This window comes from Orcinus orca, chromosome 5 (genome assembly GCF_937001465.1).
Source record: "Orcinus orca chromosome 5, mOrcOrc1.1, whole genome shotgun sequence".
NCBI lineage: Eukaryota > Metazoa > Chordata > Mammalia > Artiodactyla > Delphinidae > Orcinus > Orcinus orca.
In genome coordinates, this window is record NC_064563.1 from 12,777,962 (window position 1) to 12,804,800 (window position 26,839).

The 26,839-nt window shown below is 49.0% G+C and overlaps 1 protein-coding gene and 1 long non-coding RNA gene across 4 annotated transcripts in view; one reads left to right on the forward strand and one right to left on the reverse strand.

Annotated features, from left to right (window-relative positions):
- Positions 1-26,839, forward strand: part of COLQ (collagen like tail subunit of asymmetric acetylcholinesterase) — a 67,220-nt gene that overhangs the window by 3,344 nt on the left and 37,037 nt on the right. The window contains exon 1 of one of the 2 annotated variants that reach the window (XM_004271942.3): positions 18,604-19,072. The exons of the other annotated variant lie outside the window; for it this stretch is intronic. Coding sequence (XP_004271990.1) covers positions 18,997-19,072 — 76 coding nt within the window. The 5' untranslated portion in view covers positions 18,604-18,996. Of the gene's footprint in view, positions 1-18,603; positions 19,073-26,839 lie in introns of those variants that run through there. 2 annotated transcript variants of the gene reach the window in all.
- Positions 713-24,821, reverse strand: LOC117202187 (uncharacterized). 2 transcript variants are annotated; one of them, XR_007477550.1, is made up of 4 exons: positions 24,700-24,821; positions 7,960-8,209; positions 5,793-5,962; positions 713-3,433 (listed from the first exon to the last, which is right to left on the reverse strand). It is a non-coding gene; the product is annotated as an uncharacterized LOC117202187 (long non-coding RNA). The 2 variants fall into 2 exon arrangements; XR_007477551.1 differs by lacking the exons at positions 7,960-8,209; positions 24,700-24,821 and adding an exon at positions 6,071-6,465.

The window sequence follows — 26,839 nt, forward strand, 5'->3', positions numbered from 1 at the left end:
GGTCACAAGGGAACCCAAAGCAGAGAGCAAGCGCAGAAGAAATACCCCGACCGCTCTCCCCTCCAATCCGACCACCTCTTGGCAATGCCTCTCACGGCCAAACCCAACCGGAAGCCGGGGCAGGGGAGCCCCTTGATGCAGTCATGGGGGTCAGCCCCTGGCTGAGTGAAGGGAGAGGGAACTGAGAAGAGGTAGCCCACCTGTCCATAGGCACTTCTTGGTAAACTGCTACATCCAGGTCTTCTCGTGGGGAATGTGCTCTTTAAACATTTGGTAAAACAGTGGGGTAGCTCTGGGGGGAACCACTAAGGTGTCAGCTCAACAGAGCAAAAAAGACATCTGCTTCCTCCTGCTTCTCACTTTGCTTTGTCCCCTTCTTCTTGTCGCCAGCGCTTCCTGATAGCACAGTTCAGAAATAAACTTATGCCCTGAAACGGGAACTGTTCCTTAACACGGGAGAACGTTAATCCTTTCAAAGTAGTTTCCCACAATCTGATGTGAAATAGTCTGTATTCAGAAGCTCATAGATTCTTACCTCTTCTGAGGAAGCCCAGCCCTGTGCACATAGTGAAAAGTGCCACCAGGAAGTCTTTTCATCCCACCCACCGTAGCTTAGTGAGCGCCTACTGTGCGCCTGGCACTGTGCGAAGTGGCTGCAGGGGACACAAGACAAGCAGGACCCGGCTCTGCTCTGGGGGAACCGCAGGCAGCGCAGGCCCCAGAGACGGGCTGGGACGGAGGAAGCGCTCTTACAGGCCTGTGGGCTGCTTCTTTCCTTCACTCTCTTCAGAAGAGACTGGATTCCAGCAACGCTAGACACAGCACAGCTCTCTGGGTCAGATGTTCATTGCCTGGCAGCCTCCACTATCGGGTCCCCGAGTGGAGGAGGGAGCCAAAAGCATCATAGAGACCAAAATTGATGATAGCAATCCCAGCACTAAAGCACCTGCCCTGGATACAGAGAAAACTAGCTCAGGCCCTCACTCCAAGCCTGTGAACTCTTACGTGGGACATCGTCCTCGCAGGCTCAGTGAGCCGGCTTCTTGAGGGCGGTGACGTAGCCGCAGCACAGCAGATTGGGGAGGGGACTGCTGCTTAAGACAGACACAGTGACAACAAGAACAACAAAGGCAGCTGATAAAACTGATGACAAGAAAAATGGCAAAGAACCAGGGAATAGTTCTGAGAGGGGAAAGGATAGCCGATTGGAACTATTTCTAGAGCCTCCCTTCTGTATGTATCCCCTGAAGGCGCCACTGACTTACGCTCGTTGACTGGTTTGCACTGTGAGAGCGGAAATGACCCAGTGAAGACAGACTTGTACTCACTTCATTTTGCCTAAGAAGGCAGAGATGTGTCATATGTATTAATTTCTATTGAACATGGCCCTAAGAGTTAAAGTGTCAGGAGCCCTAACTTTGGCGTCTTTTAACCCCTGCCGGGCGATATACCACCCTAACACTCAGTGGCTGAGCAACAGTTGTTTATTGTTGAAGTTCATGTGTCTGTGGATCAGCTAAGGGTCAGCTGATCTGGCCTGGGTTTGGCGGGCCTGGCTGGACTCGCTGCGGTCTGTGCACTGACTCAGCCCCAGGGTCCATCCACGGATGTAGAATGTGGTGGCACAGACCCAAGGACAGTGATATTTATAGAATGAAAGGCCTTCTGCACACTTCAGTCTCTCACAGCACCCAGGATGGGGGTGGCCTCACTCCCGATCTTCAGATGGAGAAATGAAGGCTCAGAGAGGTTAAGTGACTTGCCCAAGATGGCACAGCTCGTGTGGGGAGAGCTGGAGACTGGAACCCTGCCCGCTGACTCTAAGTCCAGGGCTCTTACCAACGTAGACCAAATCTGCTATGGCCATGGATAAACAGTGATAGTAGCTTTTAAGGTCCTGTACCCCAGCCTCCAAAAACCCAGCTTCAGGTCTTTATCCTCTGCACTCTCCTGCCTTCTCCTCAGGACATCAGTGCCTGAAGCTCTCAGCAAACGATTGCGACAAGGACTTCATACTAAAGGGTGCATGACTTGCCAGGGTACTGGTTTATCTTTCTTTGGAGGTACTTGTGTTGTAACAGGAGTTAAAGATCTAAGCTAAAGGAGGCTCTAGTGAGATGAGCTTCCACCTGCTCATTTTGGGGAATGAGGCTTCCTGGAGCCAGGGGAACCCCATTTCACAGACACTGTCTTCAGGGGTGTGAGCCAAACGACCCTATGCCCACAGACACACGTGGCTTCCCTTCTCCAACATGGGATTTCTCAGGCAGGCAGGAACTCTCCCGATGATGTTTGGGTCCAGGGCTCAGGACAAGATGGAGAGAAGACCCACCTCCAGTCCTGGAGAGTGACATCTTGTGGAAGCTTATGAGTTCTGTCTGGGTGCTGCAATCTTCTCCTGTGGGTGCTGGGACGTGACCAGGGCAGGCGTTTTGTGGCCTATAGTACGTGGTGTCCAGCCCTGCACTCCCCTGACTGGAAGCCAGCCAGGCCACTGCTTGGGACCAATCACGTTCTTGGCAGTAGATTATGGGCCATTTATTTGTGTCTGATGCTGGTCAGCTATTGTTTAATGTTCTGTAATGTACTTCCCAGCCATCTCCTCCGATTTAGCTCCCCATATTTCCTCTGGATAATATAATCAGAGAGGCTTCTTAAATTAAAGTGCCCTCCAGGGGTCCCAGCTTGCCCACTTCACCCCACCCCAAGCCTCGGAATGAAACAGTGGACCCCTCTCCAGCTCACAGAGGGGTGGGTGTGAGAGACAAGGACTTTCTCTCCAGAGATCCAGGCCAAGCACCGACACTGTCACTCACCACACCCAAGCCTTCCTTCCTCAGACCCACGACCATACAAAAATGACACAGATCCAGAAGGAACAGAAACCCCTCTGACTTGTGTGAGTCACAAAGTAGGCTGGGGACCCGTCTTCCTGAAACGCAGTTCACGTCGTAACTACTGCTTGCATTGCTCTTATAATTGGTACCAAGTGCCCCCAAACCCCTTATCTTGCCAAGCTTTTTCATAGCTGCTGTGTATTTGCTCTTCACAGTTGTCCCTGCTGTGGGAGCCTTGGGTCTAAATCCTGCCTCTGGGTGATTGTGGGACGCTCACACTGTAACTGTGATGTGAGCCCCAACTCCCTCATCTGTAAAATGGGTATAGTAGTCTCACAGGATTGCTATGAGCACTTATTCATTCAACAAACACTTAGTAAGTCCCAACTCTGGTACCTGGAACTGGGATACAGCAGTGAGCAGGCAAAAACATCCTGCCCACATGGAGTTCCTGTCATCACCCTGAGAAGACTAGTCTGCTGGGCTCAAGGGGTGAATGAAAGACCCTTGCAGTAGAGCTGGAGCTCGCAAACCAGCTGCCCAAGGACCGAGTCCAGTCTTCACGTGGAGCTGTACTCAGCCATCATGTTGCAGTACTTAAAAAAAAGAGAGACAGAGAAAATTTTTTAAATTGCCTTAGTTGCTAACATTTAAAACTCAAGTGATTTAACAAAATTTTAAAATATATTTCTGATGACTCTTAAAAACCAAAAAACCCCTTGGAAACCAGGGCAACCTGGCAGTCCTGACCCACACCACAGCGACTGTTTGGCATGGAGCAGCTCCCGAGTCCCCACTGCACGTGCCCGTCTCACACCCGGGCTGCCTTCCTCGTTACCTCTGCCTATCTGGACCATCTGGGTCAGAAGCCCTGCTGGTTTGGACCCTGCCTCATCCTTCTTTAGCAGTCTAGGCATTTTTCCAGACTTCCCAAACTCTGCAAAGCTCAGTTTGAAACTTAATGTTCTGGATCGGTGGTTCTCAAACTACAGCACTGGTTCTCAGCTCTGGATAGACGAGAATCACCTGGGATGCTTTACAGGAGCCCAGCGTCCAGGCTGAACAGACCAATTTCATCAGACTCTCCAGGGCATGGGATCGGGCACTGAGAGTGTTGAGCGCTCTCCAGGTGCCTAACCATTATAGCCCCCCCAGACTGTGGCTTTCTTACTTTACTGTGACTCGGGGTTTCTTCAAGTGTTTGAGGAGGTATGAGGGGCCTCTGTGAGGGGCCTGCCAGGAAGGTTTGTTAAGACAGACTGCTGGGCCCACCCCCAGAATTTCTGATGCAGTGGGTCTGGAGCGGCGCCCATGAGTTTGCACTTCTAGTAAGATCTCAAGCACTGCTGATGCTGCAGGTACACGGGCCATGCTTTGAGGACCACTGCTCACGGTTGCCCCTGAGTTCCTGTATTAGTTTCCTATGGCCAGTCAGTGGTCACACTGTCTTCTTCTTCCGTGTCAGTCTTCCTCTGCCTCTCTCTTATAAGGACACTTGCGACTACATTTAGGGCCCACCCAGATAATCTCCCCCTCCTAAATATCTTAATTTAATCCCACCTGCAAAGTTCTTTTTGTTGTATAAGGTAACCTTTACAGGTTCCAGGAATTAGGGTCTGGACCTCTTTGGGGGCCATTAATCAGTTATTCTCCTACAGTTGCCTTTTGCACTGGGTCAGGTGTCCCCCGAGTGCTTTCTTTAAGGACCTCAGGATCAGAGGCACAGGCATGAATACTGTCGTCATTTGGATCCCTTTCCAGAGCCGACCCTGAGACAAGGATTTGGGGGCAAGTGGTATGCTTGGGAGGTGATCCCGGTAGGGCATTGGGAAACCGAGACAGGGAAGGGAAGGCTGTCAGTCCTGGGGGAGTTCACGAGCCGATTCCTGCTGTGGGCAGCTGGGGCTCAGATCTCCTGGGACCTCAGGGAGACAGGGGACTGGGATATTGATCCACCAGCTCCTGCGGACATGCTTCCCCAGGCAACTTCCACGACTGGGGAAGCCTTCTGGCATAGGTACAGGTGCTTGTGACCGGAGCTGGCAGCCCACAGGGCCTGGCGAGTGCGGAGGCCTATGGCAGGGAAGCAGCAACAACTCCCAGCAGCTGTGGTCCTGCTGGCCCTTTTGCAGTTGCTTGCCCACCCGCCCCCTCTGGGCAGCGGCGGTTACAGCTCGGCACCCCCCTGCTGTGATACCAGAGCTGGGGTCCAGTAGCTAAGGGAGCCCCCACTAACACTAATAAAGTTACCTTGCATAGAGCACTGCTTATTTGCTAGACTCTTTACGTACCTGACTTCTAATCTTCACAACAATTTCACAAGACATTAGTACCCCAGTTTTACCAAAGAGGGAACTACCATTCAGAGAGATGCAGTCACTTGCCTGAGGTCACATAGTGCCAGGGCCAAGTTTCCAAATCAGGACTTCTGGGCCCCAAACTATTGCAGAGGCAGAACAGCCTATTGATTAGAAGGGGGACCTCTGGGTTCAAATCTTGTGTCTCCCTTAGCTTTGTGATGCTGGGCAGGCAAAGTGCCTTCTATGTGCCTCAGTTTCCCTGCCTGTAAAACGGGGCTCAGAGTAGGGTTTCACTCACAAAGCAGTTGTGAAGATTAAGTGGGCTAATTATGAACACAAAGAACTGTAAAAAAGTGCCTGGTGTGTGATGTATAAACCTTTTCTCTCATTATGTTCAGGACCCCACGCTGTCTCTACACATGCCGGGAGGTCATGATTTCCCCTAAGGTGCATTGGTGTCAAAAGGCAAAAGTCCCAAATACAATACAGACAGTAACTTTTTGCTTAAAATATCCAGTGGGTTAAGGCCAAAAGAGGGGCTCAGCTTTTATCCGTTTTGCATTTGTGAACCAGTCCCTAAAGCAGGGACCCATTGACCAGGGAAGGAGGCTCTTCTCGTGATGACCAGCTTTCCCAGATGGCTTTCAAAATGCACCTGGCCCTATTCCATCGCCCAGCCCGGAGATTTCGACTCCATTCAAGCCCGCCCTTATGTCTCCACGGCAACCAACATAAGCACAAGCGGGAGGCAGGTGCTGGGAGCTACGACAGCTGCAGAGGAGGCCTGGTGGCTGCTGAGGGCTTGCACCGTGAACCAGCTGAGGTCTGAAAAAAGAGAGGAAAGAAAAGAAGGAACTGTGAATGGGAACTGGACAGGCTCCTCCCCTCCTGGGTCTCCCTGCTCCTTTCCTCACGCATCCTGCCACCACTCACCTGGTCTTCTTGGTATCTTTCTGAGAAGCCTGGAGAGAGCACTGGAGCTTTCCTGCTGCAGCTGGTAGATTTCTCTTGGGACACATGCTCCAGGAAGGACCTTCTGAGACCTGGCATGGGGGTCTTGGGGACCCAGGCAGAAGGGGGATGGGTGATGGTGGCCATCACACCTGTGGAGGCCTACCTGCCGAACTGGGGCTTTCTTACTTTACTGTGACTCGGGGTTTCTTCAAGTGTTTGAGGAGGTATGAGGGGCCTGCCAGGTGTGTCATTATTGTCGAGAGTTCAAACCAGGCTGCCCTTTTTGCCCGAACTGAACTGGCTCGGTTTCTGAGATCATCTGCATTGGGGTGGACCTCACAGGGTGGCCCCCAAAAGGCCTCCAGATCCTCTGTGGTCATCCAGAAACCAGATTCTCCGCTGCTGAGGTTAGTGTTCAGGATTTAGGGGCGTTCCAAATGAGGACAACCCTTTCCCTCCTGTCCGCCTTCCTGAGAGCTGTGTTGGGCAGGTCGTGGCGGAGAAAGTCAACGGTGGGCACGAGTGTCCTGAGCGAAGGCCTTGGGTCTGGGTGGCGCTCTTCCACGCTCCGTGGCTGCCCACGAAGTGAACACCGGGAGGCCGAAAGGCTGTCTGGACGATTCAGGCCCTGGCAGCGCTTTCCGCAAAGTGTCTGAGTAAATGATTTCTTTTCTTTTTTTTCCTTCAATATCCGAGTTGACTGTCCAGCCCGCGCTTCCTCTGCTGCACAGTCAGGAAAGCGAGAGGGCGCCTGCCTGACCGGCATGGGGCCTGCTGCTCAAGTCTAGGTCCAACTAGAAGGCGGCGGCGTGGGGACGGTTAGCCAGCGGGCTTGGCCACCTGCCTGTTTACTGATGTTCCCTGAGAGGAAACAGTGGTGGTGCTAAGGCACTGAGGTGGAACTCGGGAAACCTGGGATCTCTCTCTGACCTGCCACTGACTCTAGGACGTGTGTACTGTTGGACCAGCCATTTGCTGTCTGTGAGACTCATTTTTCTCATCTGTAAAATGAAGGGATGGACCAGATTCCAAAAATCCTCTTAGCCGTAGACTTTCTTTGACTTTGTGGCTCGCAAGTCACTTGCTAATTTACAGAATTAGCTCCTCCACAAAGCAGGGGTCTCAGCACATGTTTCTCTTCCGAGCCTTGGCACCTGAGAACTCACGACGTGGCAGGAAAAGGCGTGGGGTTCAGGTTCAGACAGCTGTGGACTTGAGTGACATCTTTGTGACCCACTAGCTGAGTGATCTTGGCCAAGTGGTCTTGGTTTTATTTCTTAGCACCTCGGTTTCCACCTCTGTAGAATGGGGTTAGTAAGAGTACCTGCCTCATCAGATGGCAGTGTAGTAGGTACAGAGCTTTGCACTGTGCCTGGAACATAGTTAAGCTCTCGGTCAGTGGTTGCAACCATTATGCCAAATGGCAGTGAGAGTGTTGGAATCCAGGCTGCTTGCCTTCTCCCGGGATGATTCGTTTTTACTATAATTCCACCTGCTGTTATTCAGTGGCTGGACAGGTTTGCTCCTGGTGCTGAAGAGTTGCAGAAGTCAGAGTCTCCATCGAAAGCCTGCACTGAGCGGGAACCATCACAGTGTGTGGGCTTCGGAACCGGAGGTCTGGGATCAGAAGCCCAGCTCCATAGGACTTTAACTGTCAGAGCCTCAGTTTTCCTCATCTGGAAAAGGGGGGCACAATAGAGAGTAATTCGAGGGATTGTGCTGAGAATCAAAGGAGGAAGCATGGGAGGGCACGATCTGGAAAGCACGGGCTCACACCTGAGGATGATGCCTTAGCTACTGAGTCCTGAGCTGATGGGCAAAGTCCACCCACAGACGCCTCCCCGAGCTGTGAGGGAGAAAGCTCTCACCTCCCCAGACAAGGTGAGCACACTAGGAGCCCCCAGGGTGCTGCAGCCTGAGGGCATTCCCCCCACTGGAAGTTGTGCAACCCTGTGTGGATCCAGCTGGTAGACAAGTCACTTCCCATATCCAATTCATCCGAGTCAGGAGAATGGGGCCCTCTGTCCACGTGGCATCTGCCTTGTATGGAATAACAGTCTTGCGCCCTTCCAAATGGACAGCAATGTCAAATCACCAGGCCTGCCAGTGTGGGTCCTCCTGGGAAATCAGAGGCAGATTATTAAACATGAAAATTTCAAACAGAATGCCAGCAAATGGTGGCTGACTTGACAAAGATGCTCAGTTTTCTGGCCGCATACCCATCTGCTGCCACTTTGCATTTTGTTTGATTTTTTTTTCCTACATGAGGCAATAAAATCCATTTGAATGGATTCAGACCATCCTCATCCTCATCCTCATCATTAGCATGTTTAAATCTGTCTCTGTCTCTGAATTAATTATGACTATTACTTGATAAATGTAGCTTTTGATACACATCCCATTAATCAAATGACCAATTTTTATTGCATCTCCTACTATATACTTAACTATTATATTGAACAAGAAGATTCAGAAGACAAACTAACACAAGGAGCCCATAGTCTGTTTGTGACATTAAAATAACACAAATGGATGGGACTTCCCTGGTGGTCCAGTGGTTAAGACTTTGGCGCTCTCAATGCAAGGGGCACAGTTTCAATCCCTGGTCTGGGAACTAAGATCCCACATGCCTCATGGTGTAGCCAAACACACACACACACACACACACACACACACACACACACACACACAAATGAAATAATAAATGAGAAGTGAAGTGGGTCACGGTAGCAGTATCTGGGGTGCACAGGTGGTTGGCATTTGAATGAACAGAGCAGTGAAGAGAAGTTGATCTGGGTTCAAGTCCCACTCCCACCGTGCATGTTACTCATGTTACCGAGTGTTGTGATAGTTGACGTTTGCAGGTTTCATAGTTTAGAGAATGTTTGTGTTTCCTGCTTTAGGTCACAGATAAAACATCTCCTGGAAAACAAGCAAACAAACAAACTTACATCTTATACCAGAATTAAGCACAAATCAATTAAGATTTAAACATAAGATATGAAAGCATAAAATTATTAGAAGAAACCTTGAGGGATTTGGGGGGTAATTTTAGTGGGGGGGGGGAACCCAGAAGCCATCAAAAAAGGCTTTTACAATCGATTCTACCAGATAAAAAGAAAAAATTTGTGTATGGGAAAAACAATTAAAAAAAACAATGTCAAAAGATCAAAACAAACTGGGGGAAATATCTGCAAGTCATCATAAAATGATGCTTTTTAAAATATATTTAAAAAAATTTATAATGGAAGACCAACAACCTAATGGAAAAATGGAATAAATACATAGGGCTCTAAAACATGTGAAAATATCCCAGCCTCATTCACCGTAAGAGAAATGCACATTAAAACCACACTGAAGTGCCATTTTTCATCCATCAGATGGGTGAAATTCAAAAGGTCTGACATCACGTGTGCTGGTGAGGGTATGTGGAAATAGATACCCTCATCCTCTGCTTGTGGGACGGAATGTGAATTGATGGAGACTTTGTGGAGATGAATTAGGCATCATGTGTAAAAACTACAAATGCACACACTATTAGACCCAGCAATTCTATTCTAGAAATTCATCCAATGGACATGCTTAACAACATATACAAAGATGCATGCAAAAGGTTATTCTATTGTATCATTGTTTTGTTGGGTTTTTTTGAAGCGTAGTTGATTTACAAGGTTGTGCCAGTCTCTGCTGTAGAGCAAAGTGACTCAGTTATATACATTCACACATTCTTTTTTCATATTCTTTTCCATTATGGCTTATCCCAGGATACTGAATATAGTTCCCTGTGCTGTACAGTAGGACCTTGTTTTTTATCCATTCTGTATATAATAGTTTGCACCTGCTAATCCCAAACTCCCAGTCCATCCTTCCCCTCTCCCTCCCCCTTGGCAACCACAAGTCTGTTCTCTATGTCTGTGAGTCTGTTTCTGTTTCATAGATAAGTTCATTTGTGTTATATTTAATTTAATTTAATTAATTAATTTATTTAAAATAAATGTATGTATGTATGTATTTATTTATTTATGGCTCCGTTGGGTCTTCGTTGCTGCACGTGGGCTTTCTCTAGTTGTGGCGAGCGAGGGCTACTCTTCGTTGCGGCGCACGGGCTTCTTATTGCGGTGGCTTCTCTTGTTGCAGAGCAACGACTCTAGGTGCATGGGCTTCAGTAGTTATGGCTCGCAGGCTCAGTAGTTGTGGCACAAGGGCTTAGTTGCTCCACGGCATGTGGGATCTTCCCAGACCAGGGCTCGAACCCATGTCCCCTGCATTGGCAGGTGGATTCTTAACCACTGCACCACCAGGGAAGTCCCCATTTCTGTTATATTTTAGATTCCATAGGTAAATGATATCATATGGTATTTTTCTTTCTCTTTTTGACTTACTTCACTTAGTATGATAATCTCTAGTTGCATCCATGTTGCTGCAAATAGCATTATTTCATTCTTTTTATGGCTGAGTAGTATCCCATTGTATATGTGTACCACGTCTTCTTTATCCCTTCATCTGTTGATGGACGTTTAGGTAGTTTCCATGTCTTGGCTATTGTGAATAGTGCTTCTATGAACAGAGGGGTGCATGTATCTTTTTGAATTATAGTTTTGTCTGGGTATATTCCCAGGAGTGGGATTGCTGGATCATATGGTAATTCTATTTTTAATTTTCTGAGGCACCTCCATACTGTTCTCCATATTAGCTGTACCAACTTACATTCCCACCAATAGTGTAGTAGGGTTCCCTTTTCTCCATACCCTCTCCAGCATTTGCTATTTGTAGACTTTTAAATGATGGCTATTCTGACTGGTGTGGGGTGGTACCTCATTGTAGTTTTGATTTTCATTTCTCTAATGATTAGTGATGTTGAGCAGCTTTTCATGTGCCTCTTGACCATTTGTATGTCTTCTTTGGAGAAATGTGTATTAAGGTCTTCTGCCCATTTTTCGATTGAGTTGTTTGTTTTTTTTGTTGTTGTTGTTGAGTTGTATCAGCTGTTTGTGTATTTTGGAGGTTAAGCACTTGTCTGTAGCATCATTTGCAAATATTTTCTCCCATTCCATAGGTTGTCTTTTCTTTTTTTTTTTTTATGGTTTCCTTTGCTGTGCAAAAGCTTGTAAGTTTGATTAAGTCCCATTTGTTTATTTTTGTTTTTATTTCTATTGCCTTGGGAGACTGACCTAAGAAAACATTGGTACAATTTATGTCAGAGAATGTTTTGCCTATGTCCTCTTCTAGGAGTTTTATGCCATCGTGTATTATGTTTAAGTCTTTAAGCCATTTTGAGTTTATTTTTGTAGGGTGTGAGGGTGTGTTCTAACTTCATTGATTTACATGCAGCTGTCCAACTTTCCCAGCACCACTTGTAGAAGAGACTGTCTTTTTCCCGTTTTATATTCTTGCCTACTTTGTCGAAGATTGACTGTAGGTGTGTGGGTTTATCTCTGGGTTCGCTATTCTGTTATGTTTATCGTTATGCCTGTTTTTGTACCAACTCCACACTGTTTTGATTACTGTAGCTTTGTAGTATTGTCTGAAGTCTGGGAGAGTTATGCCTCCTGCTTTTTTTTCTTTCCTCAGGATTGCTCTAGCAATTCTGGGTCTGTTATAATTCCATATAAATTTTTGGTGTATCATTGTTTATATCAGCAAATGTTTGCAAATCAACCAAATGCACATTAGTACAGGGCAGGGTGAACAAATTACGGTTCTTCCAAATGAAGGAATATTACATAGCCATAGGAAGGAATGTGTATGCATTTTATGCAGTAATACAGAATACTCTTAGAAATACTGTGAAGTATCACAGGTATAGTGTTATATTACAGGTAACCATTTGAGCAAGAGAGGGAAATATTATACAACTTATTTGCTTCTGTATGCAGAAAATATTCATGGAAGAATACACAGGAGACTAATTGATAATAAATAATTGGAACTGGGACAGGGTAGGAGAGTTTTCAAGTATACGCATTTATACTTTTTGAATTTTGAATCACATGAATGTATTACCTTTTCTAAACAATTAGACAAAATCCCATATATACATACAAAACAGAGCCTCTCATCTGGAGCACAGAATGGGATTTTTCTGTCTTTAAAAGTCCGTTAGACCCAAATTAGCAAAGGGAATTGAGATCTCAGAGACTTTCCAGAATGGTAGACTCACATAATTATAGCAGTGTTTATAAGGTTCCTTTTGCCAACTTGTTCAGTCAGTAAGCTCTATGGCTCAGTTGAGTTCAAGGGGGTCAACCCAAGGTCCCCCACTTTCTGGAATCCAGGGATTTCAGTGACTCATGAGACCAATGGGTAGAAGTGTTCACTGTGCCAGTGGGCAGCCACGGGCACCCAGGGACCCTGCTTCCCTCTTCCCCACCTGCTGTGGACCCTCGGATAACAATTACTGGAGGTGATGGGGCAGGGATGGAGGCTCTAGGGAAAGGGCTAAGTGAGCCACATGGTTTCGAATCACAAGTGTCTGTAGAGCTAAAATGTCACCATGGATAAATGAAAGTGTGGAAACATAGCTGGTGGAAATACAGGGTATTTCCACTCAGCCCCGGTTGTCAGCACATGTTTGAAACAGCCCACCCTTTGGGCTCGATGCAGGTGGAGGGTTTCATCTCTGACCTGTGGCCAGATCTCCCGAATAACTCTAGAAACTTGGCCTCCCCCCATCAAGCCAAAGCAGAAGAGTTAATAGGACTCGCTGATTTATCCTGGCCGCCATAATCAAATTCAGAACCAAGGCACAGCCAGCCCTGAGGAGGTTTCTTGATGTTGCCTCAGCTCCTAATAACATTGCCTCCTTCTTCCTCTCCATTTACCACATGCCATTTGGTCAAATTAGAACTTGAACTCAGAAAAGCAAATGCCTTCCTTTAGATAACATCCAAAAAATTCTCTTGTGGGAGGAAGGAGAGATGGGTTTGTCTCCTTAGATCTACACACAAAGCAGTCACTTCTCATACATGACTTACTACAAATTAATGGCCAGTGTGAGGTGATTTTCCTTCATCCTTGTGGCCTGGGCAGCCTTATCGGGGGGGGTGGGGTGCAGAAGGGGATGTCCACCTCATGTCTTTCCTGAGGATTTGGTTACTTGCTCAAGGTCTCCTGATTAATGGCTACAGGCTCCTCCAGGCGACACTGGTGTCCTGGTTCTGTGTGCAGCTCCAGAGCGCCCAGATATTTGCTAGCAAGGGTGTTGGATATGGCCCACCCCCAATCCTAACCCTGTGGAGGTAACTTCTGGTTCTCTGTTGCCTACTTAAATTTTTTAAAGTTTATTCTTTTTTATTAGGGAAAATCCCAAACATTCAAAAAAAAAGTGGAAAGAATTGTCCAGGGAACACCAGTATGCCTACTGTTATGGGCTGCCTTGTATCTCCCGCCTCCCCCAAAATGCATATATTGGAGTCCCAACCCCCATTACCTCAGCATGTGACTGTATTTGGAGATAGGCCTTTAGAGAGGTGACTAAGGTTAAGTGAGGTCATAGCAGTGGCTCTGGTCCAATCTGACTGGTGTCCTTATAAGAAGAGGAGATCTGGACACACAAAGAGACACCGGGGATGCTTAAAAAGAGCAAAGGCCATGTGAGGACACAGGGAGAAGGTAGCCATCTGCAAGCCAAGGAAAGAAGCCTTGGAAGAAACCAAACCTTATGATACCTTCGTCTTGGACGTCTAGCTTCCCAGAGTGTGAAAAATGTATTTCTGTTATTTCAGCCGCCCAGGTACTTTACTTTGGCAGCCCTAGCAAACAAATACACCCAGCACATAGATTCTGCAGTCGTTATCATTTTGCTATATTTACTCTATCCTCTATCTGTTTATCCACCTTATTTTATTCGATGAATTTCAAAATGAGTTGCAGATCCCTTGCCCACCTTGAAGAGTAACCTATTCAACAGAGAAAATAAATGCACACATGACTGAACCCTCTCGCGGCCAGGATAGTCAGGGAGGTTGGATTGCGTTTACCAACCAGGAAACTAGGACCTGAAGATGAGTGATCATGAGGTTTGGTTAGAAAGACATGGGACTGGGTGTTGGAAATGCCTCCAAGCCCAGCTGGCTGGGACACACCTGCATTTGTCTGAGGTTCCCTGTTCATTCTTGCCGGCTGGTGAGGGTGTGGGGCAAGGTCACCATTTTGTGCTGGTCACCTCCAGTAGTCTCCAGGGTCAGACATCTGGATTCAGCTGATGTCTTCAATTCAAGACATCTGGCCAACTACCTACCAGCTGTGTGCGACCTCAGGCGCATCCTTAGATCTTGACCGTCGTCTGGAGACGAGGCTGATGGTACTGATATCACCGTGTGCAGTGGCTGTGGGGACCAGGGAAGGGTACCGAATGCTCACGAATGTTCCTGTGGCTGGCGCTTCACGCCCTGTTGGGGTAATGCCACCTGCTGTGACAAACAAACGCCAACATGTCCATGACTTTGTCTAGTCAAAATTCATTTTCTGCTCGCCCAAGAGTCCAGTGGTCCTGGTTGGGGGTGGCCGGCCTCCTCACTGGCATCCAGGGATGCAGGCCCTTTCTGTCCTGGCTCCAGCATCACCCAGGGCTGGAGTCTTCTGCATCCAGGCAGAACCATCGGTGGGAAGAGTCATGTGGCCACACGCCCCAGCTACCCTCACTGTGGGGGAGCTGGGCAGTGCCACCGCTTCTCAGGGATAGCTCTGGCCTATGGGGTGGCGGGGAGCACACATTCTGGGGGAGTCCAAGCCTTCTCCTCACAGCCCCAACTCCGAGGAGGTCCTGGGATGTAAAGTCAGCAGCTGGGGGTTAAGAGTAGAGAGAGCCAGCCACCAGGGAAGGGCCAGGTCGGAGGGCAGCCGCCTGGCCCGCAAAAGCAGGGAAAGCAGCAGGAGTGGGGAGGGCAGTCTGATGGGGAGTCATCCCCCGGGGCTGGGGAAGCAGCCACCAGGAGGCCACCTTCTCCCAGGGCTGCACGAGAGTCCTGTTGAACTCTGACCCCAGTCCTAGCCGTGTGGCCTGGACCAATCTTAAATTTACAGGTTTCTCCTCTGTAAATCGAGGGTAATCATACTCTGAGGATTCAGTGCGATAATGCGTGGGATGTGCTGAGTCCGGTGTTGTCATCATTTCATGGATTTTGCTAAACAAGGCCCAGCAAGTAAGCAGCGCAGATGCCACTCCTTCCTTTCATCTCTGGGAGGCAATACCAATAAGTCGTGACCCTCTTTCCTCAGGGTCCTTCTCAACACAGTGTTCCAGGAAATCTGCACCAATCGTTGGCGTTAGCAGATGATATGAAAACTCTTTGCCCTCCAGAGGCTAGACCGTGGGCGTTTTTGTCTCTCCATCCTGGTGGCATAGCAAGGGCTTGACACATAGTACGTGTTCAATAAGTGTTTGTGGGCTGAAGTAGGATCTGTTACAGGGCTCTGCTGTGGGCAAAACATTGGATCTGTGTCAAAGAAAAAATGATTCTGATGCTTGTTGAAAGCGTAAGGGAGACCCTGATGGAGACCATTGCCGTGGGTGGCAAGACTCTCTCGAGAGGGGAGAGAGATTGCGCTCAATTCTGAATTGAACAGGAACAAGTGGGGGTTTGTAGTCAAGGAGCAGATCGAGGGGTTGGTAGATGGAAAATTACCAAGAGACCTCAAGGGTAGGGGGATCTTGCTTAAGCCACTTAACAGGATTCTCGCTGAAGGCAGGCCACGTGATAAGGTATCAGGGGTGGGGGAGATGAGGAATTTGATCAGATATCAAGGGTGAACGGATCTCAAGGGTGGCGATTCTCTCTAAACCGATTTAGCAGGCTTCTTCCTAAAACTGGACTCAGCAAGGAAGCCCAAGGTGGGGGCCTGGTTCAGAGCCTGACCAAAGTTTGGTCAAGGAGAGCGTGTCTGGCAGTGAGAAGACAGACCCCAGGTCCTCCAGCCTACTTCTGGGGAGTCTGAGTCCTTGGGAAGGGTGCCGAGTTAGCCAGGCCACACAGCCTCTCTGGGCAGCAGGGGTGGGAGACATGGCCAAGGGAAGATGCAAAGCAGACCCCACTTTGGGAGGCTCATCAGGAAACAGGCCTGCATGTGGCAGCAGTGGGGACAGGGGTGCTGGCCTGGTGCCTGGGAGGCAGTATTCCAGAAAGGTCTTCTGGCCTGGGTGATGAATCCCAGAGCTGCGATTAAGACAAAATACTGTGAATATGACACCTGCTGACAGCTGCAGGAAGGCCCCGGAAACTTTTACTATGAATTAGATTTTGCAGGCAGCTCTGCTGGGTGAGCTAGTGCTTGGGCCAACAAGAGGCTGCGTCGAGGGCAAGGACTGCTCTCCAGGGGAGAAGAGAGGAGAGTCTCAGGAACCATCTCCCCTGGGAGAAGCAGGGGCTGGAATGGGCTTAGAGCGCATCTGGCCAAAGCTCCCATTTACATTTGGGAAAACCAACCCCCAGCACAGATGTGAGTTCTCCAAGGTCACACCGCAAGTTACTGGCCACACAGCACTGGAGGCCAGGACTCCTGATCTCAAGCTGGCACGCTTGGCCGAGGGGCAGTTAGGCAGTGAGCACACCTCCAGGCATTTGACTTAAAGAAATTCAACTGCTAGTGCCTGGAGAGACGGAGACAGAGAATGAGACCAAGTTAGAGACAGCGAGACAGAGAGAGAATGGGATCGAGGCAGGAGAGAGAGTTGCAGAAGGAGGGAGACAGAAAGAGACATTGGTGAGCCTGAGGTTGGGAGTAGAGACGCGGACACCTGCAGGGCTGGACAGGACCTCAGTGATCCTCTAGTCAGCCACCTTCGTTCTGACAATCATGAAACAAAGTATAGCTGAGTGGTTTACTTGTGTAAACCTTTCGAGGAGAAGTTTGAAGTGGAATGGTAAAAAAATAAATGCTTCAGGTGCTTAAAATGGCAAAACTTCCATCTCTAAGGGTTTTTGAAATGAGGCTTGAAAAATTGAAGAGCTGCAGGAACAGGCCCTGGCACCAGAGGATCTGGGTAAATGTGACACAGAAGACCTTTCTGCCCTGGGCTGGGTTTCAGGACTCCATGCCCTCTGTGCTGTCTTCCCTGATGTTTCTGTGAACAGAGGGAGTTGCTCCAGAGAAGGAACAGAGCCTAACCCTCTCCTCCCTCATTCCTCCCATCACGGTACCAGCAGATATATATACTTTTTAATATTTATTTATTTATTTAGGCTGCACTGGGTCTTAGTTGTGGCATGCGGGATCTTTCAGCCACAGCATGAGGACTTCTGAGTTGAGGCATGTGAACTCTTAGTTGCAGCATTTAGTTGTGGCATGCATGTGGTATCTAGTTCCCCAAGCAGGGCTCGAACCCAGGCCCTCTGCACTGGGAGTGTGGAGTCTTACCCACTGGACCACCAGGGAAGTTCCCCAGCAGATCTTCTCAACTTTCAAAGCACAGCTCAAATGCCACCTCTTCCAGGAAGCTTTCCCTGATTTCTCACTTGTATCCCCTGCCCCAACTGGTACCCATCACTTCTTGTAAATCCCTCCAGACACCCCAGTGCCACGTTAGCCGCTTTTATTTTTCCACCTCGTACAAGTTATCTATGAAAATGTTGATAAAAGAGCCCCTATTCTGTGCTAGGAACTCCAAAAGCCTTGCTCTAATCCTTACAACGAATGAGCTAGGTGAGTTTTGCCATACTCACTCGACAGGTAAGTAAGCCGAGACTCTGAGAGAGTGAGTAAGTTCCTCAAGTTCAGATAGCCAGTAAGTGGCAAAAGCAGGGCTGCAGCCCAAGTTTGCCTGACTCTAGGGCTTGTACTCTTTCCACAACACTGACTGAGACGTTCCGAGGGCAAGGACTGTGTCTAGTCATTGTGTCTTGCGGGCATTTGGCACTCACTCACTGTGTATTTCTGAATGAATGAAACAGCAGATGAGTGAATGAATACAAGAAGTATCCATTCTTTTGAAGGTTGTAGCTCAGTGGTCGGCAAACTAGAGCCTGGGAGCCAAATCCAGCTTGCCTCCTATTTTTGTAAATAAAGTTTCATTGCAACACAGCCACACGCATTCCTTCCTGTGTTGTCTATGCTGCTTTCATGCACCATGGCAGAGTTGCGTAGCAGCAGAGGCCATGAGGCCCGTAGAGCCTAAAACACTATCCGGCCATTTCCAGAAAAAGTTTGCCAGCTCCTGCTATAGCTCATGGTCCTTACTAAGCTGGTTAAAACAGCAGTGCTTACTGCTTTTATGATCTAGAATATTTGTATGTTTGTGCACATGCTTGTGCCTTGGGTGCCTATAAAGTGTCAGATTTCCACGTGTATTTGGTATACGTCACTTAATCATTTTACAGGGAAGGTTCGTCTAAAAAAGTTTGCCTCATGGGCCCTTTGGAAATATATATATATATATATATATATATATATATATTTTTTTTTTTTTTAAATTAAGTTTAGCTTTGTTGCCAGCACTGGCATAGATGTGGTGACCTTCCCTGGAGCGGAGGCAGGCAGACTCCCCCCCACCCCACACCCACGGCGGCTGGGGTGACAGTGAGGATGGCCCTGTGAGGCTTGCCAGAGTGCAAAGCAGCCTGTTTCACGGGTTACCTTCCGTTTCCCCTCTGCTGCAGGGGCATCAGTATCCTGGGCTCCAGCCCCACCTCCTCCCCTGGGCTCTCCCTGGGGAACTCTTCCTCTCCCAAGCCACCCCCAGTGCATCCTCCTGAGAGGCCAGAGCTCTGCCTCCCGTTCCTGCTCCCGGGAGCTCAGGACTGGCCTCCGGACCCCTGGCATCCGGGGCAGAAGCGACACCAAAGCAGGGATTGTCCGACTCCCACCCCAAATGCCCAGCAGGCCAGGCGCTGGGAACGCTGGGGGCGTGACAAATCTCCGCCAGCCTCCAGCGGGTGTCCCCCGGCCAGTCCGCCGGGGCCTTGCCCGCGATGACTGGGCCATCCCTCAGCCTCGCTCATCTGCTCACCATTTCAGGACTGCTCTGTTACTCAGCTTGCTGCTTGGGTGAGTTGTGTGAGTGTGTGTGTGTTTGTTGTTTTCGAAAAAAGACTCTTGGAAAGCAAACTTGTTCTGGAGGTTTCAGCAGCCTTTAAATTTTAAACTCCTCCGCTGGTGTTGGAATTGCAACGTAAAGGGGCTTGACATTGGAGTTGATGGGGATCTTGGCACGCGTGCGTGCGTGCGTGTGTGTGTGTGTGCCTCTCTTGTGACCTTGAGTGGCAGGCTGGCAGCTGCTGCTCCCTTGGCTTTGAAGTAGCATGGTATTCTGTGGTCCGGGGCCACCCTGGCACTGGGTGGCCAAGACACTCTCCATCTCTCTCCAGGCTGGCTGGCAGCTCCAGGCTGGGTCATGCAGCTCACTGTCACCCCAGGGGCAAATGTCTTCTCTGTAGGTTGTGTCCTCACCTGCCTCCCAGGCCTGCTCAGTCAAATCGCAAGACAGCAAACTCCTAACATGGTTTTTCAGAGACGTTCAAATACCTTCAAGCTCTAGGATCAGAATATTTTTCTCAAGGTGTATGTGGTATGAGTGGGGTTGGTGTGAAGAAAGTTGTAAGGTGCAGCCTTCTCTGGAATCTGTGAATGGGGGAAAACCAGGCAAACTGCCGCTGGTCAGGGTGAGAACTTGGTTGTAGCTGAGCCATCTGACTCACGGTCAGAACCCTTAGTGATGCCACGAGCGTGTGCCCTCACCTCTCCTCTCCTTGGGCTCTTGCGAGCGCAAGTTCCAACAGGCAGGGGAGGCCCAGAGCGGAGGGGGCGGAAGTAATGAGCCCTAGCAGCTGTGGAGCAGTTAGTGCATGGCTGCACCTGTAATTTTCCCAACCTGCAAAGGCAGGATGTGTGTGTCACGTCTTTCCTTTGCTGCCTTCTAATGACACATTTGCTTGATTTGAGGGGTTGCTGCTTGATGCAAAAAAAGGGGGCAGAAACAGAAAAGGCTGTCTCTAGTGCCCTACTGATGGGCTGGTCTGGTGAGTGAGAGACCCAGCTGGACACAGTGGTGATCCTGGGGTCATATGTGTAAAAAAAGGACTTTGGAGGTGGTTTGGGCCAAATTCCTTGTGGTGCAGGTGGGGATCCTCAGGTTGAAGAAGGGAGTCGCGCCGGGTGCCATGTCACTTGCACCTGGACTCACATTTTGATCCAAGTCCCTATGTTTCCAAGAGTAGGTCGGAGTGAATCACTTTCCAAGGATATGCACCAGACTCAAGTGCGTAGTTTGTCCAAAGGGCAAAAACAGCATCAACAACAGCAAAAAGAAAAAAAACCCAAATGTTTGCCGAAAGCCTGCATTACACTCAGCATTGTTTCTACCTGTGATGTGGCCCTGCAGTGGCCATGCACAAAATGGCTTTGGTGTCTGTAAGTCAGGGGGGGCAGTCCCGAAACTCCACGGGGTTGGCATTTCCAAGGCAGCTGCCTGGGGCTGAGCCACTTGGGGCACCCAGGTTTCTGCAGGCGCCGTGTACACACACACACACAGGATTGTTTCCATTACAACAGAGCCTCTGGGGCTTTCCAGGCTGGACCCGAGCTCAGACACGATTCCACGGAGGCAGCCTAGTCCGGAGAGACCCGGAGGCCACTCAGATGACACCAAAATAGACATGTGAAGGCCTGTTTTAGTGATTGGGAGGAAGAGGCGAGGGGAAGCTGTTCCCAAACACGTCCACCTGATGGAAATATTCTGAGCTGGAATGAGCTGGAAATAAACTAGACGGTGCTAAAAACAAACCTCTCCAGGGAGCTGGGGGGCAGGCAGAAATAGATGGTCCTCACCTGCTGAAGATGAAGTGGGGGGAGGGGGAGGGGACAGAGGGAGGGGGAAGGGTGGACAGTGCAGTAGCCTTGGCAGGAGCAGCTGGTAGTGTGTCTTCCCTAAGGGAGCTCCAGCCTCCAGGAGGGAGTGAAGGAGGGACGGTTCTAAGGGGCCAGGGTCTTTCATCAGTGGAGGCTGCAGAGGGTGCAGACTGCAGGAAGCACTGGGGCCCTATATGGTCTGGAAACAGGAGCGATGAGCAGTGCGCCTTCGGCTCGCGAACCTGCCGCCCCCCAGGTGCCCCTGGCTGGGAGAGGCCGTGCAGAGAACCACAGCTCAGCCCTTGCTGAGGCCCAACAGAGGCGGAGGAGAGGCTGCAGCTGGGGCCGGGGAAGGGCTCTGGAGAGCTGCCCGCCTGCCCCAGGCCAGCCGCAGCAGCTTACACTCTAGGAGAGAAACAGGGAGAGGAGTGCCATTGCTGCTGACGTCAAGTCTTGTAACAACACAGCGACCTGGCTGCCTGCCCTCCGGCTCGGCCGCGGCTCCTCTTCTTGGACACAAACAACCTCACAGAATGACAGCGAACGGGGCCACTCTGTGACCGTGATGGATCAAGATAAAAACAAGGCTACTCTGTCACCATGCCAGACACGGACACAACAACACTATCCCGCAGCCAGCGGGCCCTCTGTCGTTGCTCACGTGGGTAACCGTGCTGCTGCTTTATGCCCACAGCTCCTGTCTCCTCTTCTTCTGGATGAGAATTAAGATGTAGCCACAGGACTTCCCTGGTGGCCCAGTGGTTAAGAATCTGCCTGCCAATGCAGGGGACACGGGTTCAAGCCCTGGTCCGGGAAGATCCCACATGCCGCAGAGCAACTAAGCCCGCGAGCCACAACTACTGAGCCCGAGTGCTGCAACTACTGAAAACCGCGCACCCAGAGCCTGTGCTCTGCAACAAGAGAAGCCAGAGCAATGAGAAGCCCGCGTACTGCAACAAAGAGTAGCCCCTGCTTGCCGCAACTAGAGAAAGCCCATGTGCAGCAACGAAGACCCAACACAGCCAAACAAACAAATAAATAAATAAATTTATTTAAAAAAAAAAAGATGAAGTCATAGACTAACCCTCATGTCCTGACAGCAGCCAGTTCAGAGCAAGGCCAGACTTGGCTTCCCCATAAGCTTCCGCCAGCATCACATAGCAAAAGCCCAACTCCTAGAATAAATCCTTTCTCACAGCCTCTTACCGAGATGCCGATGGGTCCCCTAGTGTGTGTCCTCCCTCATGGCAATGAGGCACTTTCTATCTCAGGTGGTTGTTCCAGGAACACCCCTGGCCTTCTTCTTAGCTCCCAATCTTTATTTCCACACACATGCAGTCATAGTGTCCAGATCAACAGGAAGGACTCTGGAACCAGAGTTCAAATCCTGGCTCTGTCGCTTACTAGTTGTATGACATTGGGCAAGTTGCTTCACCTCTTTGCCTCAGCTACCGGATCTGTAAAATGGGGATGATGATCATGGTAATAATAGTACTTAACTCTCAGGGTTTCTCTGAGGATTAGGTGAATTTATATGCGTGAAACATTTAAATGGTGCCTGGCATGTAGTAAATTTTAAAAATTAATTCAGCAAACATTTTCGGAATATCCAGTGTATGCCAGGTGCTGTGCTAGACCCTATGGATCAAAACGGATGCCCATCCTCACAGAGAGCACAAGGAAACAGCCCATGGATAAGAGCTAACATGGGGTAAACCTGGAGAAAGCATAGCAGGATCCCTCCGTCTTGGCCTGGGAATCAAGGAAAGCTTCTTGGTGGAGGGTGAAGCTGACAGTTCTTGCTGTAGAGTGAGAGTCTCCAGGACGGGGCTGGGTGTGGGAGGGCAGAGTGGGCCCTGAGCAGAGGGCACGGCAGCTGCCTACAGGCAGGGGCACATTGAGGCACCGCTCTGCCCCCACAAGGCCTAGTCCAGGGCCTGGCAAAGCACAAGCACAGATGAACAAATGTCTCACACTAAAGCTGGAAGCTTTCCTCCAAACCAGTGCCTTCTCTGACTATTCTATCTTAGACTCGGACCACTGTTGCCCCAGGTGCCCTGCAACATCAGAATCACCCTGATCCTTCCTCCTCTTTCACCCCTGCAGTGCACTGACCCCCAGTCTCTTTCTCCCCAGGATGTTTGTGTGGCCCCTTCCTTCCGGCCCTCACTGCTTGAATACCACCGCAGGCCCTGATAGGATATCTCCACACCCGGCCTGCAGCCTGCTTGCTGCCTGCTATTCTCTGAGCTCTCCTTGCCCACCTTGCCTCTACACCGTCTTTCCCAGCACCGTGTTGATCCTATTACTCCTTCACTCAGCACCTTCTGTGGCTCCCTACTACATTTTTTTAAAAATTTATGTTAACCCTCTTATCTATTTATTTATTTTTGGTTGCGTTAGGTCTTCGTTGCTGTGCGTGGGCTTTCTTTAGTTGCAGCGAGCAGGGGCTACTCTTCGTTGCGGTGCGTGGGCTTCTCATTGTGGTGGCTTCTCTTGTTGTGGAGCACAGGCTCTAGAGCACAGGCTCAGTAGTTGTGGCTCACGGGCTTAGCTGCTCCACAGCATGTGGGATCTTCCCGGACCAGGGCTTGAACCCGTGTCCCCTGCATCGGCAGGCGGATTCTTAACCACTGGGCCACGAGGGAAGCCCCCCTACTACACTTTGAATAAAACCCAAACCCTTTGGTGGGGGATCCAAAACTGCACGATCTAGCCCCAAACTAACTTTCCAGCTCTTCTTTCCAGAACCTCCTCTCCCATTAGACCTACACCTTAAAATGTCTTGCTTCTGTGCTCTATTTGCTCTATTTTAACCTATTTAACCTATTCTGTGCTCTATTTAACCTAACCTATTTAGAGGGTCTGCCTGCCCTTGCTCCCTTCCAGAGAAACTTCTCCCATAGCCTCAGTGGAGCTGGCAACACACTGAGATGATGCTGAAGATTGGGCCTGGTCCTGGGTGGGTCTGCACAGCCACCCCAGGGACCTGTCACTTGACTGGAAAAAAGTGTGTAGGGCCATCAGAGTCCCCGTCATGGATATTTGAAACAAGAGCCACAAAGGGATGTTCCAGGCAAAACAGATGCTGGAGGTAAACGATTTGAGGTGAGACCGGGTCAGCCATCATGCAGTGATGGGGGAGTAAAGATGCAAAAAAAGACAGGGTGGGTCAGCCTGTGGCAGTTAGTGCCCATCTTGCTCTCATAAAATAAAGGCAGAGCCACCTGAGTGAGGATGACACCAGTAAGCAGAGCCGAGAGGTCAGGAGAGACGATTCCTGCTGATGTCATGGAATTCCAGGTACAGCCCTGCCAGAAGCCATCTGCCTGAGGACTTCTTAGTTACGGCCAGCAAGATGGCAGAGTAGAAGGACGTGAGCTCACCCCTTCTTACAAAAACACTGAAAGCACAACTGAACAACCATTGACAAAAAAACCGCTGGAACCTACTAAAAAAGGTACCCTACATCCAAAGACAAAGAAGAAGCCACAACAAGATGGTAGGAGGGGTGCAATCACAATAAAATCAAATCCCATACCCACTGGGTGGGCGACCCACAAACTGGAAAACAATTATACCACAGTGGTTCTCCCACAGCAGTGAAAGTTCTGAGCCCCACGTCCGGCTTCCCAGCCTGGGGGTCTGGCAATGGGAGGAGGAGCCCCCAGAGAATCTGGCTCTGAAGGCTAATGGGATTTGATTGCAGGAGTTCCACAGGACTGGGGGAAACGGAAACTCCACTCTTGGAGGGCACACAAGGTCACGTGTCCACCAGGACCCAGGGGAAAAAGCAGTGACCTCATAAGAGACTGGGACAGACCTACCTGCTAGTATTGGAGGGTCTCCTGTGGAGGCGGGGGGCAGCTGTGGCTCACTGTGGGGACAAAGACACTGGAAGCAGCAGCTCTGGCATGTACTCATTGGCGTGAACCCTCCTGGAGGCTGCCACTTCCTCCCCAAGACCTAGCCCCACCCAACAGCCTATAGGCCCCAGTGCTGGGACGCCTCAGGCCAGACAACCAACAGGGTGAGAACACAGCCCCACCCATCAGCAGACAGACTGCTTAAAGTCTTCCTGAGCACAGCCCTGCCCACCAGAGGGACAAGACCCAGCTCCACCCACCAGTGGGCAGGAGCCACCCCCTCGCATCAGGAAGCCTGCACAAGCCTCTTGGATAGCCTTGTCCACCAGCGGGCAGACAGCAGAAGCAAGAAGAACTATAATCCGTGAGCCTGCAGAGCAGAAACCATAATCACAAAAAGTCAGACAGAATGAAACAGCAGAGGAATATGTCCCAGATGAAGGAAGAAGATAAAGCCCCAGAAGAACAAATAAGTAAATGGAGACAGGCAATCTGCCAGAAAAAGAATTCAGAGTAACGGTAGTGAAGATGATCCAAGATCTCAGAAAAAGAATGGAGGCACAGACTGAGAAGATGCAAGCAATGTTTAACAAAGACCTAGAAGAACTAAAGAACAAACAAACACAGATGAACAATACAATAACTGAAATGAAAACTACACTAAGAGGAATCAATAGCAGAGTAACTGAGGCAGAAGAACGGATAAGTGAGCTGCAAGACAGAATGGTGGAACTCACTGCCACAGAACAGAATAAAGGAAGAAAGAATGAAAAGAAATGAAGACAGTCTAAGAGACCTCTGGGACAACATTAAATGCACCAACATTTGCGTTATAGGGGTCCCAGAAGGAGAAGAGAGAGAGAAAAGACCTGAGAAAATATTTGAAGAGTAATAGCTGAAAACTTCCCTAACATGGGACAGGAAACAGTCACCCAAGTCCAGGAAGCACAGAGAGTCCCAGGCAGGATAAACCCAAGGAGGAACATGCCAAGACACATGGTAGTCAAACTGACAAAAATTAAAGACCAAGAAAGAATATTAAAAGCAATAAGGGAAAAGCAGCAGATAACATACAAGGGAACTCCCATAAGGTTATCAGCTGATTTCTCAGCAGAAGCTCTGCAGGTCAGAAGGGAGGGGCACAATATATTTAAAGTGATGAAAGGCTAGGACCTACAACCAAGAATTCTCTATTCAGCAAGGCTCTCATTCAGATTCGACGGAGAAATCAAAAGCTTTACAGACAAGCAAAAGCTAAGAGAATTCACCACCACAAGATCAGCTTTGCACCAAATGCTAAATGAACTTCTCTAAGCGGAAAAGAAAATGCCATGACTAGAAACAAGAAAATTACAAATGGAAAAGCTCACCAGTAAAGGCAAACATAAAGTAAAAGAAGGAAATCATCTGTGCAAAAATATGCTATCAAAATCAGCAATTGTGAGAAGGGAGAGTACAAGTGCAGGATACTGGAAATGCATTTGAAATTAAAAGACCATTAACTTAAAACAATCTTGTTTATATACAGACTGCTATATCAAAACCTCATGGTAACTGCAAACCAAAAATCTACGATAGATACGCACACAAAAAGGAATCCAAACACAACATTAAAGTTAGTTGTCAAGTCACAAGAGAAGAGAACAAAAGAGGAAGGGAAGGAAAAGGACCTGCAAAAACAAATCCAAAACAATTAAGAAAATGGCACTAGGAACATACATATCGATAATTACCTTAAATGTAAATGGATTATATGCTCCAACCAAAAGACATAGATAGACTGGCTGAATGGATACAAAAACAAGACCTGTATATATGCTGTCTACAAGAGACCCACTTCAGATCTAGGGACACATACAGACTGAAAGTGAGGGGATGGAAAAAGGTATTCCATGCAAATGGAAATCAAAAGAAAGCTGGAATAGCAATACTCATATCAGATAAAATAGACTTTAAAATAAAGACTGTTACAAGAGACAAAGAAGGACACAGCATAATGATCAAGGGATCAATCCAAGAAGAAGATATAACAATTGTAAGTATATATGCACCCAATATAGGAGCACCCCAATATATAAGGCAAATACTAACAGACATAAAA